At 33.6% G+C, this 16,586-nt stretch overlaps 1 protein-coding gene and 1 long non-coding RNA gene across 2 annotated transcripts in view; both read left to right on the top strand.

The window, feature by feature from the left end:
- The window catches only part of LOC138711727 (pecanex-like protein 1), a 165,111-nt gene that overhangs the window by 64,401 nt on the left and 84,124 nt on the right, over window positions 1–16,586 (top strand). The window contains exon 9 of the mRNA XM_069842889.1: window positions 2,340–2,446. Coding sequence (XP_069698990.1) covers window positions 2,340–2,446 — 107 coding nt within the window. The remainder of the gene's footprint in view (window positions 1–2,339; window positions 2,447–16,586) is intronic.
- Window positions 6,146–10,400, top strand: LOC138711710 (uncharacterized). The gene is made up of 3 exons (XR_011335430.1): window positions 6,146–6,497; window positions 7,527–7,647; window positions 8,338–10,400. It is a non-coding gene; the product is annotated as an uncharacterized lncRNA (long non-coding RNA).

Here is a 16,586-nt window from a genome sequence, read left to right as displayed (position 1 = left end):
TTGCATTTTCCGACTCTCGAATGATGTGACCCGAAATGTAAAATAATGTCATGCATTGTTTCACTTACCAAGCATTACTGATATAGGCCTAATGAAAATGTGAATGGCGTAATGTAAACATTGAAGATAATGTTGTTACTGTTTTCCCTTTCTCTTTTAGAAAATACCGACAAAAGTAATGAATTATCTTCATGCTGTACTTATTAGGTAATTAATGTGTATTTGTCTGTATTTTAGACCTGTGTATTGTTACGTAATTATCAGTGAATTAGGTTAGAGAACTTAACATGGTTAGTATGAGATTAGGTAATGCACCTCAAAATGTAACTAATAATGGCTGCTGCCGAAATAGGCTGAGGTGGTTATCGTGTGAAACAAATTATATCTGGAATATCTAGTTTTATTATATACGGATACGTAAAGTTTTTTTTTTTTGTTTGTTTTAGCATGTGTTTGTAATTTTGTGAGGTTATGTCTAGCCTAATTTCTTTTTATTCTTGTATCATTACCAATACATTAATTTATTTTATATTCATTTCAAGTGTTACATCTATGGTGGCAACTCTACTTATGTTAGGATATGAAGTAACAGTATATATTCAACTTCATCATTTGCTAAAAATTAAAGAAAACTGTATGTGTTCGACTCATTCCATCGTCATTTCTTCTTATGTATGTGAACCACGTTCGTTCTAAAAGTGCTACAATAAATGAACACTATAGACAACGTGATGGAACAATTTACAAGTTACTGTTAAAATGCTCAACATTTTCAAGTGGTGCTATACCCATTGTTTCAAAATGTACATACATATTTTTACATTTCTATAAGAGGTGTCATAAATTATTTCAGCATATTTGTAAATTCTTCAAAATTAATCCTTCTAATTAATACCATAAAGTAATAAAATAATGTAGCCTAGGCCTATATGTGATTTTATACTACCGGTATTGATGTTGATCTTGGTAAATTAATCCAATTTCACAGTGTTGTCTTTTGTATTGTGGCTCATAACAATAATCACAGTATGTACGTGGAAATGTTTTTAAAATAATAAATTCTAGCTCATGATTTTAAGTGGTCGTTTCAATGGGAGGTTATATTGGAAAGATGATCACAAATGGATAATTTACTGCAAGATACAAGAACTGAATATAAGTGAGTGTTCCGTTGAAAGTGAAAGTGAAAATTTCGTTTTACAAGAGCTAAGTAGGCGTACACGCACTAAAATACTACAGCGTTTACTATTACTATGCTCAATAGATTAATCAGTAGGCCTATAGAAGTGTTTTCACCACTGCAAGAAAAAATCGCGCAATAATTATACTTCTCAGTTATTGTGACGTCCGTATTTTTTTTAAAAAGAGAGGGAAAAGTTAGGCCTTCTTGCAAATGCGTAATTATGAATTCAAGGAAATTAAAGATAATGCAGTACCTTAATTAGTTGCAATATCTTATTTAATAACAATATTAATAATATTAGGTGAAAAGGGTAGGCTATAGTGCGTATATGTAAGATGTCAAGTTAATTTATTTCCGGAAATGTTTGGTGTATGAACTGAAGTACAGAGCAGACAGTCCCTCAGTTTATATGTAATATGTTTTAATATCAAGAATGACAGCCTTTTATTGTAATATAATTGAGGAGTAGAAGTTTGCAAATTACGGTTATTGTCCATAAAATATTGTACGAAGCATTTAATAAGCAATGATGAGTCCTTTAAATGTCGCAAATGTCAATGTCTTTTAAGTGTTCTGCTATGAATATATAGGGCAGAACAGCGCTCCGAGCGGCGGAATTGGCATTACAAGGGAACCACTTCAGACTCGTTTTTCAAGCTCTATGCGCCAGCTTGTATAATCTCGTAAGCAACGGTTCACACACACACATACAGTTTGTACAAACTGGTTTTCATATGTCTTTGGTGCAAATTAACTCTATTGCAGAGATCGTTGTTGAGAAATACATTCCATGTGTGAAAGCATTTACTTCCAGATGGCTCTGCAGTCGAACTTAGCTGTTTATTGGATAGTCTGGCTAGTAGCCTAGTTTCAGTGGCTACATTGCATTGCTAGTTTACACATACCCGGTTCATTTTTGGATCATAGCAGAAAAAAGATGTGGTTTCTACAAATATGTCATTGCATGTGTACAGACAAGTTTGTGTAAATTGCTTTATGTCAGACATTGCATAGATAACTGTCGGCAAGAATTTCCTGTGAACATTACAAATTGTATATTATTAGGAATTTGTACCTAGTTCTGAAAAACAGTATTAAAGTTTTATACATCATTGCTATTGCTATTAAAATTTCGCATTTATTGCAAATGTTGCAGCCAGTGGATAAGGGCAGAGACTCCGTGTTGGTATCTCTGTGCTTTGCACTTAGCTTACTTGGCCGACGGACTTTGGGAGCTGCTTCACAGCATAATACTGTATCCAGGTAAGATGTGATGCATCTATATGTAGATACAGTAGAACCTCGATTATCCGTCACACTATTAACTGATTGGTGGATTATCCGACTATCTCTCTCTCTCTCTCGCTTATTTATTTATTTTTTTTTTTTTGCTGCGGAAAAATACTAAGTACTGTACAATATGTTAATACGCATTTTTTCTACGGAAGGTTATTACCAACATTTACTGTTACACAGTATGTAGTAGGAATGCTACCAGTACCGGCAGTAGAAATGCTTTTGGGAGGAGGTTTTTTCACAACTTGTAAAATAGTCACTATCAGCTTTGAAAAAAATGACCCCAAGAACTTTCACACAACTGCAAACCTATGTGTCATTTAGTCATTCTGTGCAAAATGTCCAAAGAAAACGTGTTGAGCTGTTTGGGAAAGGAAAAACTGTGGTTCATAGCACATCAGAATACAAGATTGGCATTAGAAATATGCGCAATTTAATAGAATAAAACAAAGTAATACGTATTATTGTATTTCACTGTTTTCATTAGTTATAACCAGCATAACAGTGTATAGTGTGTAGTATGAAGACACCAATAGTTGCAGTATGGTAGGAATTTCAAATTAGGAAACCAAGTATTATATGCTTAATTTATGAAAATATTTTATGGTACGGATTATCCGATTTTTTCGATTAACTGTTCAGTCCACCCCCTTCATTACCACGGATAATAGAGGTTCTACTGTAAATGTGTTTCTTCCAATGTCCTAGTTGGTTGGATTCTTTTCTAGCCTGATTCCCCTCCCAATTGCACTTCTTCTAGATGACATTTTATGAGATAATATTCTTGTACTTGTCAAAATAATTATATTTGTGTTGCTGTGAAATTGTTGTGTTAGTTTCACAAAAGCAATATTTCACTGGAATTTCTATTTTCCCTTCCATTCTATTTTCCCTTCTACACATTCCACAGATACATGCAATGCATTCCCTCGTAAACTCGGCCACTAGTTGGCAGTAAACTTTGATTCATTCTTTCATTCAGTGTTCTGCCCAAGGACAGGTCTTTCACTCCAAACCTAGCTTTCTCCAATCTTTTCTATTTTCTGCCTTTCTCTTAGTCTCCGCATATGATCCATGTATCTTAATGTCATCTTTAATCTGATATCTTCTTCTGCCACGAACTCTTCTCCCATTCACCATTCCTTCCAGTGCACCCTTCAGTAGGCAGTTTCTTCTCAGCCAGTGACCCAACCAATTCCTTTTCCTCTTCCTGGTCAGTTTCAGCATAATTCTTTCTTCACCCACTCTTTCCAACACAGCTTCATTTCTTATTCTGTCTGTCCACTTCACACACTCCATCCTTCTCCATATCCATATTTCAAATGCTTCTCTTCGCTTCATCTTAATGTCCATGTTTCTGCCCCATACAATGCTACATTCCATACAGAGCATTTCACTGGTCTCTTCCTTAGTTCTTTTTTCCATAGGTTTGCAGAAGATGCTCCTTTTCCTATTAAAAACTTCCTTGGCCATTGCTATGCTCCTTTTGACTTCCTGGCAGCAGCTCCTGTTACTGCTTATAGTACACCCCAAGTATTTGAAGCCGTCCACTTGTTTTACTGCTTCATTTAAAATTCGCAAGTTTACCTTGTTTATTTTTCTTCCTTTGACCATGGTCTTCGTCTAAAGGTGCGTACACACTTAGCGAACGAACAACGAACGAACGACAAACGATTGCATTCGTTGATTGAAATCGGTACGTGTGTACGTCGCAGCAAAGGCAAACCAATCGTTTGGTTTGCCTTCGGAAGTGATCCGTCGCTTGTCGGTACATCAAAGGAAGTTGGTATTCGTTGTGGACGGGATTTGCCACTAGCTTGTAGTTCGTAGCAGAACGCAGTGCTTAGTTCAATTTCACTAACAGGATGTCGAAACTGGAGTGGACGGAAGACGCTGTTATAGTAAATCTTATTAATGCATATAGGGAGCAGGAAACTTCATGGAATCCCAAGTATCCTACTTGCCACAATAAAGTAAGAAAACATGATGTTTGGGAACCTATTGGAAAGATGTTCAGCTGCGAGTCAAACATGTGCAAAATTTGAAAATTATTTTTGTTTATTTATTTTCAGTGGATACATGTTTTTTGTTTATTGTAGGGAGCAGAAGTCAAAAAGAAAATTGAAAATTGAATCCCTACTGACATCATTCCGCAAGGAAAGACAGAAGTCCACAAAAAGATCTGGAATGGGAAGTGATGAAGTGTACAAGTCAACTTGGTTCGCGTATAAACATATGTTTTGGACAAATTCACGCCCAGAAAAAACAAAGTTCCAACCTTGTGCACACAAAATAAATTATTGGCACTGAAAAGTGTCTTTTCGTAAGCATGATGCGCATACGACAAACACAGACAAATCTCTCTTTTTAGTATTTTAAGATAATTATTGTCAGTGAGGTATCCGTGTACTGAAACTTTCCCTAAGTAATAGTTTAATAATTTGTAAAAAGTAAATGCCAATGTAGGGTTAGATTTTGAAGATAAAACCACGAAAACATTTGAAATGGATAATTCTGACTCAAATAGTGATGAAGAGGGAGTGTTTGTCCGACGTCCAAGAAATTTTAGACAACGAATATCCTACAACCATATGCAAGAAAGTTACGAATATAAAGAAATAGTTGACCTTTCAATTCGAGAACTTTTCGCAAAAAACTCTGTTTCTTCAAGTTATTGTCACGTCTTTTCCCCATTTTAAAAAGCATCAGAGACAAAATGAATTACTAACAAAGTCCCTCTCCATACTTACAAATACTTACAAACTGTCATAGGCGCCAATGTAGGTGGACCAGGCTGAAATTGAAAACTATCTTGTCTAATTGTAAAAGAGGAACAATTGGAAAGAGTGAAACCTAAATTAAATTCAATTACAGTATAGAACTGTTAGAAAGTAATTACTGTATATTTACATTATTTTATGTTATTTGAATGATTGAACTTAACGTTTTTTCCCTCCTTTCTCATCATTTTTCAAATTATAATAATTGTTCAGAAATATATGCCTATGGGACATTTACATCACAAAATACAGTAATATTAATATTTTCTCTACCTATTGAAATGTTTTTTCAATATATACCGGTACTTGTGACAACCTGAATCTATATATATTCTTCACTAATTAACATTGTGAAGATCTTGGTGAGCCAAAATCTTTTGCAGACATATATCAACAAGTAGATCTATTACAAAATATATGGACTACTTTAAACCACCCCTATTGAGGGCATAAACTAAAATTAACTTACGATATTTATAGGTACCGTATCTACAATTCCACATCACAATCTCTAATTAGAACATATTTGCATTTTGTATAGTCAGGTAACTTCTTGAAAATACTACTTCAACATAATCAGCAATAAAAACCCATTAAGACAATTTCAGTATTTTTATTAATTTCGTCATAACATTAATCTTCTACAACATCCACACCTTCAAACTCAAACACGATATTTTCTAGGAACGATTTCACCGCGTAAGTACTTATGTCGTTATTGCATTATTTATTTTTGGTAAAAGAGTAATTTATTTACGCTTGCACCAATAATTTTTAAGCCTTTTTATATAAGTACTTGCGCAGTATTCCTAATTATAACGGAACTTGAAATATCTTGCATAAGACGCTTTGCAGGGTCCACTAACCCTGTCGTTAACACTGTCCCAAGAGGAGTAGAAATAGAAGAGAGGGGGTCAATCGTATCTATTCCCTGTTAATCGCTGTTAATTCTATGACACTGCCACGATGAGCGCTAACATCGCCTCTTACCAACATTCCGTCACTGATTTTAGACTCCTGGAAATGGAGAATGAACTTGCGTGCTCTTGGTTTAAGTTGTTAGTCCTGGAACAATTTCTTGCCGTATTTCAAGAACTGAAGAAGAAGACATATTGAATTTTCTTGCCTAGGCGAGGGAAGGATGGCCGGACGAATTAAATGCGAATATCCGTACTGCGGAAGTAAGAAGAGTAGTCACCACTCGAAATGTTTCTTCAAAATACCTGGGATAGTGAGAGGTGAGTTTTCATTTACAATATATAGCAATGTTATCACTTATAACTAATTTGATATACTTGTAAATTTTGCTAGCCACGTGCATAATTTTAAATTATATAGGTTAGGTTAGCATATATTAATTCATACACACATATACAGAATTTGTAACATCTAGTTACATATTAACAGACTTTTATTATTATTTCTATTGATAGAATATATATATATATATATATATATATATATATATATATATATATATATATATATAGAAGATGCATTTTTTTGTTTTTATTTTCGAAGCTTTTTATACAGTGCAGGAGAAACTTTGCTGTTTTGCGCACCACACACGGGAGAAAAAAAGTTATTTCAAACACTGAATATAACCAATAAAATTGCAGCAAACCACGTCGTGTCGTGTGCAGCTTGGTACCGGAGTTTCAATATTCCAATAGAAAAAAATAGAGGAATAGACCCTTTCCTTGAATATTCCCCGCGTGGTATTATTACTTGAGACCTTTACATATTTATAACATTTATTATAAAAATAATAGTAATATGTATAATAATAAATTGCAATAATAATAATAATAATAAAAGTCTATTTATGATATAATTAAATGTTATATAGGCTATACTGTATATGTGTATGAAATTACCGTAAGCACAGGAACGTGACTTCGTGGCACTTTATAAAATCACTCTAATAGCCTATAAATTGAAAGGGAACAGCTGCTGTGAGCTATGATGATGTAGCTTATACGTTAACCAATTTATGACATATTTTATACACCTATATTTTATTTTATTTTTTGTTTCGCCTACATTGTATTTTTACAAATGTTGTCTTTAAATACGAATTTTTTCGTGGACCAAAATTAGGCCTACAATAGAAATGATGAGATAATTAGTATTTTAACGTGAAGCTGACTGGAGGAGTTTATTTTAATTTTTCTTGGTTCTCAAAGTGATTTTATTAAGTGCCATGAAATGGTTTTCCTGTGCTCATAATTTATATTTATTTTACACTTTATTTCAATTTTTTTCAGATGCAAGGCATGCCTAGAAGCATTGGGCATATAAGATATGATGGTTAAAGAGCCCAACAAACTGCACAACAGCTTTCGGGAGCCATACCTTGCAAAGTTGAAGCTATCTCCAATGGTCAAGGTAACTTACTTAAGTAACTGCAAGCCTTTTATATTATGCAATTTCAGTGCTTCATATCTATACCTATAAATTCTGTCGTAATTGCAAATTGTGAATGAATACATAAAGAAAAGCCATTCACACAAATAGTAAAGTATCAGGCTAAGTAGATCCCATAATTAAAGCTTTGGGGCGAATAATGGTCTGTATTGCAATCTGCTAACTGGGCAGGAGGAACGAAAATGTTACATCGTCATTCCACTCATAAATAATTTACTATTGGACGGGCAACATACACCGTTATTCCATCAATATGTTTTGTACACTAAGCAAAGTATAGATTGTATGTTACTGAAAGTCATATTACACATCGGAGAAGTTTGTAATATTATGAACAGAATAATAATGAACACAATGACAAACACAGTTTTTAAATGTTGACTATAAGAGAGTAACACATTTTAAACAGTTCCTTTCTGACATCAAAAGCAAGCTGTGAGCACATCTTGAAAGAATTTCCGAAAATCTGTTCCTGAAACGAAATAACTTGATAACATTCTAAGATAAAGTATAATGGCAAAAATTGTAACATAAACCATTATTCGGCCCAACGCTTCAATTGTAACCTCTATCCTTGGTGGTACAGGACTACTTACTCTTGCTGTCAGTTCATAATTGTAACCTTTTGGTTGTTTTATTTTGTACGGGAAGAAACAGAGGACCCCCGCCAGAGAGGCTGGTGACCCCCCAAGAGAGGAGAGGCAGTGAGAAGAGGCGGGGGAGCCCCCAAGAATGCAAACCACGGCCACACCGATAGTAACACTGAAGAGGAGGAAAATTTGCAGTCTTCGAGTACAACTGCATCATCTGAGAGGAAGAGTCCTCAAGACCACACAGAGAGATCTGAAGATTGACATTGCCCTTGCAACTTTAAGGAAGAAGGTTCCCGGGCCATTATATGAATTGGTAAAAAATTGTCTCTCCTCAAATGCAAGGTATGTACAGAGAGTTCGGTGGTCACCGGAATTGAAAGCAAAGGCTCTTAATATTTATTTACAGAGCCCAAGTGCCTATAGAATGATTAGGAAGTTATTAAATTTCCCTTCTAAGGCTACATTGCTTAGAGTTTTGCGAAAGTATATCACTGATGTTGGTTTTAGTGACAAATTATTCGACATACTAAGGAATGCCTGTAGTAAGATGACTCACACTGACAAAGTAGGTTGCCTTATGTGGGATGAAATATCTTTAAAAGCAGTGTTGACAAGCAATAAATGTCTGCAGCAACTAAATGGCTTAATGTCCGTGTTGCACTATTGAACATATACCAGGAGTAGCAGAATTTGCTAAGAAGTAATTCATTACCTGCTTGTAATAAAGACATAGACCACTCACCATAGACACAAGCATCTGATTTGCAGGATTACCTGACAAGTGTTTTTCAAATCTTTGAAACCCATCAACAAAATCATCATTATTGTTACAAGCCAAGCTGATTTTAGTGGTATTTCATCGCATATGAGACAGCACAGCTCATCTATGTCACTCATTTTGTCACAAGCATATTTTAGCTTATCCAGTATTTTCTCACAAAACCCAACATCATTTGTATATAAGGCAAACTTTCGTAGAAGAGTGGCTTTACAAGGAATACTCAATAATTTTCTAACAATTCTGTTTCACTTGTACTGTGTAAGTAGATATTAAGGGCTTTACATTTGAATTCTGTTAACCAGGGACATTCCTGTACAAATCATGAACCAGAGGATTGTCTGCAGGATTGTATATGTAAAATAATATTAACATTACTTTTCATATACAACTTTATCTTCGCTGACACTCCTCTTCTTCATGTCAACGAGAACTGCAGATGTGAGAAGTTTTGCACCTAATGTGTTTGTGAAACTGGATGCAGAAAAGTGATGTGCACATTTACTGATACTGTGGTATTGTGGCCAAATGAGTATGTTTTCTTTGTGTATTTTTGATTTAAGATTTTGCATGTTTAATTTTAGTTGCTATTTATTGCTATTTTGTATTGTTCTTGTATTTTTGTTACATTATGTTTCTTGTTATGATTTGGTATTTTTCTCAAACAAAAGGAACCTAAATTAACTACAATACGAAGTAACTCAAGGCAATAATAATTTTTTTTTCTTGAAATAACATCATAATATCAAACACAGGACCGATGTTGTTGGCATATTTCAACAAAGCCTGTGAAATGTACTGTAGACTCTATTTACCATAATCGCAATGTTGGAACATAAAGTTATTGTATTCTGCACTAGCATTTAGAATATTTTCATATTAAATGACAAATTATGCCATTGAGGAAATAAATACAGTAGTAGGTGCTACATATACGTTGGACTTCTTAAACCTGTACAACTTAACTGAAATCAACAAATGCTGAGTTTTTGGCAATAATCCCATTAACTCTCTTACTCTACTCTCTAATATTCCCCACAGGCAGCTTAAAATTTCATGTTGAAGTTTACAGACAAACTGGCATAATGTCATTAAATATTAATTTTTATTGTCTTAATTTTATGTTTATCACGTACTGTGTATGATTTTATTTCTTCAATTTGTTATATTTGTGTTTCTCAGAGAAATGGAACTTAAATTAACTAACTACAACACTAATGTTCGTAATGTTTGAACACAAAGTTACACTAGTGAATACAATATTTTCCAATATTCCCCACATATAGTCCAAAATGTAATGTAGAAGTTCATGAACAAACTGACATAATGTCATTAAGTGTTAATCTTAAAAAAAATATTTGTGCATGATTGCCTTCAATGTAACCAGAAGACTTTACACATTATAGCTACTTATTTGGAGACAATAAGAACACAGCATTGTAGACTCCAATTTCTACTAAGGGTGATTTGAAATTATTTTCCTTACAACACAATAACTAATGGTAGTATATCTGAAAATATCAGAAAATTAAGCGGTTAGCTGACTTCAAAGAGCAGAGATTACTTCATTAATAAATATGTAGAGTGTTAAGAATGTTTAGGTATGATTTTTTTCTTTGTGTAACATTTACTACTATGTTGTTAATATTATATAATAGTACCTATCGTGAGCTCACGATCTTTTCTCTATTACAGTAAAACATCAAACAGTTAATTTCAATAAAGATCTTTGTGTTTATGTACAAAATGAAATATTGTTAATAAATAAATCAGATACATTCCAACATAACAGATTTGCTTGGTCATGTCAAAATCATTTCCAATTTCACAGTCCATTTCCTACCTCTACTACTCTACTTCATGAGATATCCCGTTCTGAAAACATTTATGGTATTGTAATTTACAAAAAAAGGTTTCTGGCTAAAGATCTTAAAACAAAAACAAAAAAAAAAAAAAAAAAAAAAGGAATTATAATAGGGATGGTTACATTTCAAACATTCATGTTAATATGAATGTAACGGGGATGTGCAAAGAAGTATTTTGAAATTCCCGCTATTTCCGGTGCAGGAAGTCGTTTGAAAATACCGCCATTTTTGTGCATGTGGCGCTCCACTGCTGGTAAAAAGAAGCTTCTTGACAGATTACACTTAATCCGCCTCTTGAGCCCCTCTCTTCTATTCTACTCCTCTTGGTCCCCATGCACAGTAATTTTCCAAAATCGATTCGAATGTGCATTGCAGTGCCATCTATAGATAAGAATGTGTACTATGTCATGCCTATGAGTGCTCCAGTGTGAGCTGCATGGTGTTATTTGTCTATGGTGAAGAGGGAGGGTACTGTACCGTTCGTTTGAACGACTCCGACTCATCACCACTGGTGACTGTTATTTCGGAACTGTTATTTGGAACATAGTATTTTTTCGGAACCGGAACCGTCGGAACTGTTCCGGGAAAAGAACAACTTCGCCCATCACTAGCTGCTACAATATTAGGTTTGTTCCAGCAAAGAAACAGTGACTGTTTGCAGATTTGTTGTACCGCGCATGTGCGATATATGAACAGTATCTGAATCGTTGCTTACGAGATTATACAAGCTGGCGCATAGAGCTTGAAAAACGAGTCTGAAGTGGTTCCCTTGTAATGCCAATTCCGCCGCTCGGAGCGCTGTTCTGCCCTATATATTCATAGCAGAACACTTAAAAGACATTGACATTTGGGACATTTAAAGGACTCACCATTGCTTATTAAATGCTGCGTACAATATTTTATGGACAATAGACGTAATTTCCAAACTTCTACTCCTCAATTATATTACAATAAAAGGCTGTCATTCTTGATATTAAAACATATTACATATAAACTGAGGGACTGTCTGCTCTGTACTTCAGTTCATACACCAAACATTTCCGGAAATAAATTAACTTGACATCTTACATATACGCACTATAGCCCACCCTTTTCACCTAATATTATTAATATTGTTATTAAATAAGATATTGCAACTAATTAAGGTACTGCATTATCTTTAATTTCCTTGAATTCATAATTACGCATTTGCAAGAAGGCCTAACTTTTCCCTCTCTTTAAAAAAAAAATACGGACGTCACAATAACTGAGAAGTATAATTATTGCGCGATTTTTTCTTGCAGTGGTGAAAACATTTCTATAGGCCTACTGATTAATCTATTGAGCATAGTAATAGTAAACGCTGTAGTATTTTAGTGCGTGTACGCCTACTTAGCTCTTGTAAAACGAAATTTTCACTTTCACTTTCAACGGAACACTCACTTATATTCAGTTCTTGTATCTTGCAGTAAATTATCCATTTGTGATCATCTTTCCAATATAACCTCCCATTGAAACGACCACTTAAAATCATGAGCTAGAATTTATTATTTTAAAAACATTTCCACGTACATACTGTTATAATTGTTATGAACCACAATACAAAAGACAACACTGTGAAATTGGATTAATTTACCAAGATCAACATCAATACCGGTAGTATAAAATCACATATAGGCCTAGGCTATATTATTTCATTACTTTATGGTATTAATTAGAAGAATTAATTTTGAAGAGTTTACAAATATGCTGAAATAATTTATGACACCTCTTATAGAAATGTAAAAATATGTATGTACATTTTGAAACAATGGGTATAGCACCACTTGAAAATGTTGAGCATTTTAACAGTAACTTGTAAATTGTTCCATCACGTTGTCTATAGTGTTCATTTATTGTAGCACTTTTAGAACGAACGTGGTTCACATACATAAGAAGAAATGACGGTGGAATGAGTCGAACACATACAGTTTTCTTTAATTTTTAGCAAATGATGAAGTTGAATAGCCTATATATTGTTACTTCATATCATAACATAAGTAGAGTTGCCACCATAGATGTAACACCTGAAATGAATATTATAAAATAAATTGATGTATTGATAATGATACAAGAATAAAAAGAAATTAGGCTAGACATGACCTCACAAAATTACAAACACATGGTAAAACAAAAACAAAAAAAACTTTACGTATCCGTATATAATAAAACTAGATATTCCAGATATAATTTGTTTCACACGATAACCACCTCAGCCTATTTCGGCAGCAGCCATTATTAGTTACAATTTGAGGTGCATTACCCAATCTCATACTAACCTTGTTAAGTTCTCTAACCTAATTCACTGAAAATTACGTAACAATACACAGGTCTAAAATACAGACAAATACACATTAATTACCTAATAAGTACAGCATGAAGATAATTCATTACTTTTGTCGGTATTTTCTAAAAGAGAAAGGGAAAACAGTAACAACATTATCTTCAATGTTTACATCACGTCGTTCACATTTTCATTAGGCCTATATCAGTAATGCTTGGTAAGTGAAACAATGCATGAAATTATTTTACATTTCGGGTCACATCATTCGAGAGTCGGAAAATGCAATTCGCCACTTTTAACATAGCATTGCTTGTTATATGAGAGAACTTTGACATTTACCTTAACCTATAAAGATACGACCTGTTGGTACCGAGTTCTTCACATAGCAAAATACAGACAATTTTCAAATATAACTTAGCTGAACAAACTTCAAATAACACTGTAATATGCTTGGCATATTTATAATATTCGTACTCAATCAGTAATGCACAATTAATCGAACTATTTTCACGACGCACAATGCTTTGTAATTGTACTATTCATCATTTCATAGGGCAGAGAGGCGAACCTAGCGGCAGAAATTGTCATGACTCACAGAGACCTACTCTCGATCGTGCTATGCGCCAGCTTGTGTAATCCCGATCTGAATGGTCAGAGATTTCTGTTGGAACCGTTGCTTACGAGATTATACAAGCTGGCGCATAGCACGATCGAGAGTAGGTCTCTGTGAGTCATGACAATTTCTGCCGCTAGGTTCGCCTCTCTGCCCTATGAAATGGTGAATAGTACCATTACAAAGCATTGTGCATCGTTAAAAATAGTTCGATTAATTGTGCATTACTAATTGAGTACGAATATTACAAATATGCCAAGCATATTACAGTGTTATTTGAAGTTTGTTCAGCTAAGTTATATTCGAAAATTGTCTGTGTTTTGCTATGTGAAGAACTCTGTACCAACAGGTCGTATCTTTATAGGTTAAGGTAAATGTCAAAGTTCTCTCATATAACAAGCAATGCTATGTTAAAAGTGGCGAATTGCATTTTCCGACTCTCGAATGATGTGACCCGAAATGTAAAATAATTTCATGCATTGTTTCACTTACCAAGCATTACTGATATAGGCCTAATGAAAATGTGAACGACGTGATGCAAACATTTGAGATAATGTTACTGTTTTCCCTTTCTCTTTTAGAAAATACCGACAAAAGTAATGAATTATCTTCATGCTGTACTTATTAGGTAATTAATGTGTATTTGTCTGTATTTTAGACCTGTGTATTGTTACGTAATTATCAGTGAATTAGGTTAGAGAACTTAACAAGGTTAGTATGAGATTAGGTAATGCACCTCAAACTGGTAACTAATAATGGCTGCTGCGAAATAGGCTGAGGTGGTTATCGTGTGAATCAAATTATATCTAGAATATCTAGTTTTGTTATATACGGATGCGTAAAGTTTTTTTTTTTGTTTGTTTTAGCATGTGTTTGTAATTTTGTGAGGTTATGTCTAGCCTAATTTATTTTTATTCTTGTATCATTACCAATACATTAATTTATTTTATATTCATTTCAGGTGTTACGGAGGTGTTACATCTATGGTGGCAACTCTACTTATGTTAGGATATGAAGTAACAGTATATATTCAACTTCATCATTTGCTAAAAATTAAAGAAAACTGTATGTCTTCGACTCATTCCATCGTCATTTCTTCTTATGTATGTGAACCACGTTCATTCTAAAAGTGCTACATTAAATGAACACTATAGACAACGTGATGGAACAATTTAGAAGTTACTGTTAAAGTGCTCAACATTTTCAAGTGGTGCTGTACCCATTGTTTCAAAATGTACATACATATTTTTATATTTCTATAATAGGTGTCATAAATTATTTCAGCATATTTGTAAATTCTTCTAATTAATACCATAAAGTAATGAAATAATATAGGCCTAGCCTAGGCCTAAGTTATATGTGATTTTATTCTACCGGTATTGACGTTGATCTTGGTAAATTAATCCAATTTCACAGTGTTGTCTTTTGTATTGTGGTTCATAACAATTATAACAGTATGTACGTGGAAATGTTTTTAAAATAATAAATTCTAGCTCATGATTTTAAGTGGTCGTTTCAATGGGGGTTATATTGGAAAGATGATCACAAATGGATAATTTACTGCAAGATACAAGAACTAAATATAAGTGAGTGTTCCGTTGAAAGTGAAAGTGAAAATTTCGTTTTACAAGAGCTAAGTAGGCGTATTTTAGAAATTATTTGAAAGCTACAGAATATGAAGAATAGACCTGTAACCATAGAAATCAACTGCGAATGGTGAGTGGACAGGTTTCATTAATAATTGGAAGGAAGTAAAAATTATTTTCTTCTTATCATCCTGTTTTCAATATTTAAATTTAAGCACCTTTCTCTTCCTTGTTATTTCGTGAGAGATTACTTCATACTATCACATAAGCTAAATTTTTTCTGTACAGATAATGAAAATTACATACATAAGTAGGCTACTTGAATATTGACGATACAAACTTCATATACATACCTCACCAGGTATATTCAAGAAGACATCTAATGTACTGTAACCAGCACATGATTAAAATACTGATCAGATGTCCAACAGTTTCTTATTGCACTCTTCACTTCAAAAGTTTGGCACATAGTTAATGAAAATCTTGATCAGGAAATCATTCATAAAAAAGTTAAATGTACACGTTTAAAACTTTCCTATAACATAGGGCATCCTCATTGTTACTTTTAAGTTTTAGGAATGTACGCTTATAACTGTATCACAATCTGAAATAATCATAATATTTATAACACGATAGTAGATAGTCAGTGGCTTCACAAGTTTTCCCAAAAGAAAGAGGGACATTTCCTCATATTTACATGTGTCGCACTTCAGTTCTTGCGAAAATCTTGGCTTCAGAAAAGAATACTACAGCGTTTACTATTACTGTGCTCAATAGATTAATCAGTAGGCCTATAGAAATGTTTACACCACTGGAAGAAAAAATCGCGTAATAATTATACTTCTCAATTATTGTGCCGTTCGTACTTTTTTTAAAAGAGAGAGAAAAGTTACGCCTTCTTGCAAATGCTTAATTATGAATTCAAGGAAATTAAAGATAATGCAGTACCTTAATTAGTTGCAATATCTTATTTAATAACAATATTAATAATATTAGGTGAAAAGGGTAGGCTATAGTGCGTATATGTAAGATGTCTAGTTAATTTATTTCCGGAAATGTTTGGTGTATGAACTGAAGTACAGAGCAGACAGTCCCTCAGTTTATATGTAATATGTTTTAATATAAAAAATGACAGCCTTTTATTGTAATATAATAGAGGAGTA

The sequence above is a fragment of the Periplaneta americana genome, chromosome 2, assembly GCF_040183065.1.
Source record: "Periplaneta americana isolate PAMFEO1 chromosome 2, P.americana_PAMFEO1_priV1, whole genome shotgun sequence".
NCBI lineage: Eukaryota > Metazoa > Arthropoda > Insecta > Blattodea > Blattidae > Periplaneta > Periplaneta americana.
The sequence above is the reverse complement of the archived record's forward strand: the minus strand, read 5'-3'. Positions and strand labels throughout refer to the sequence as shown.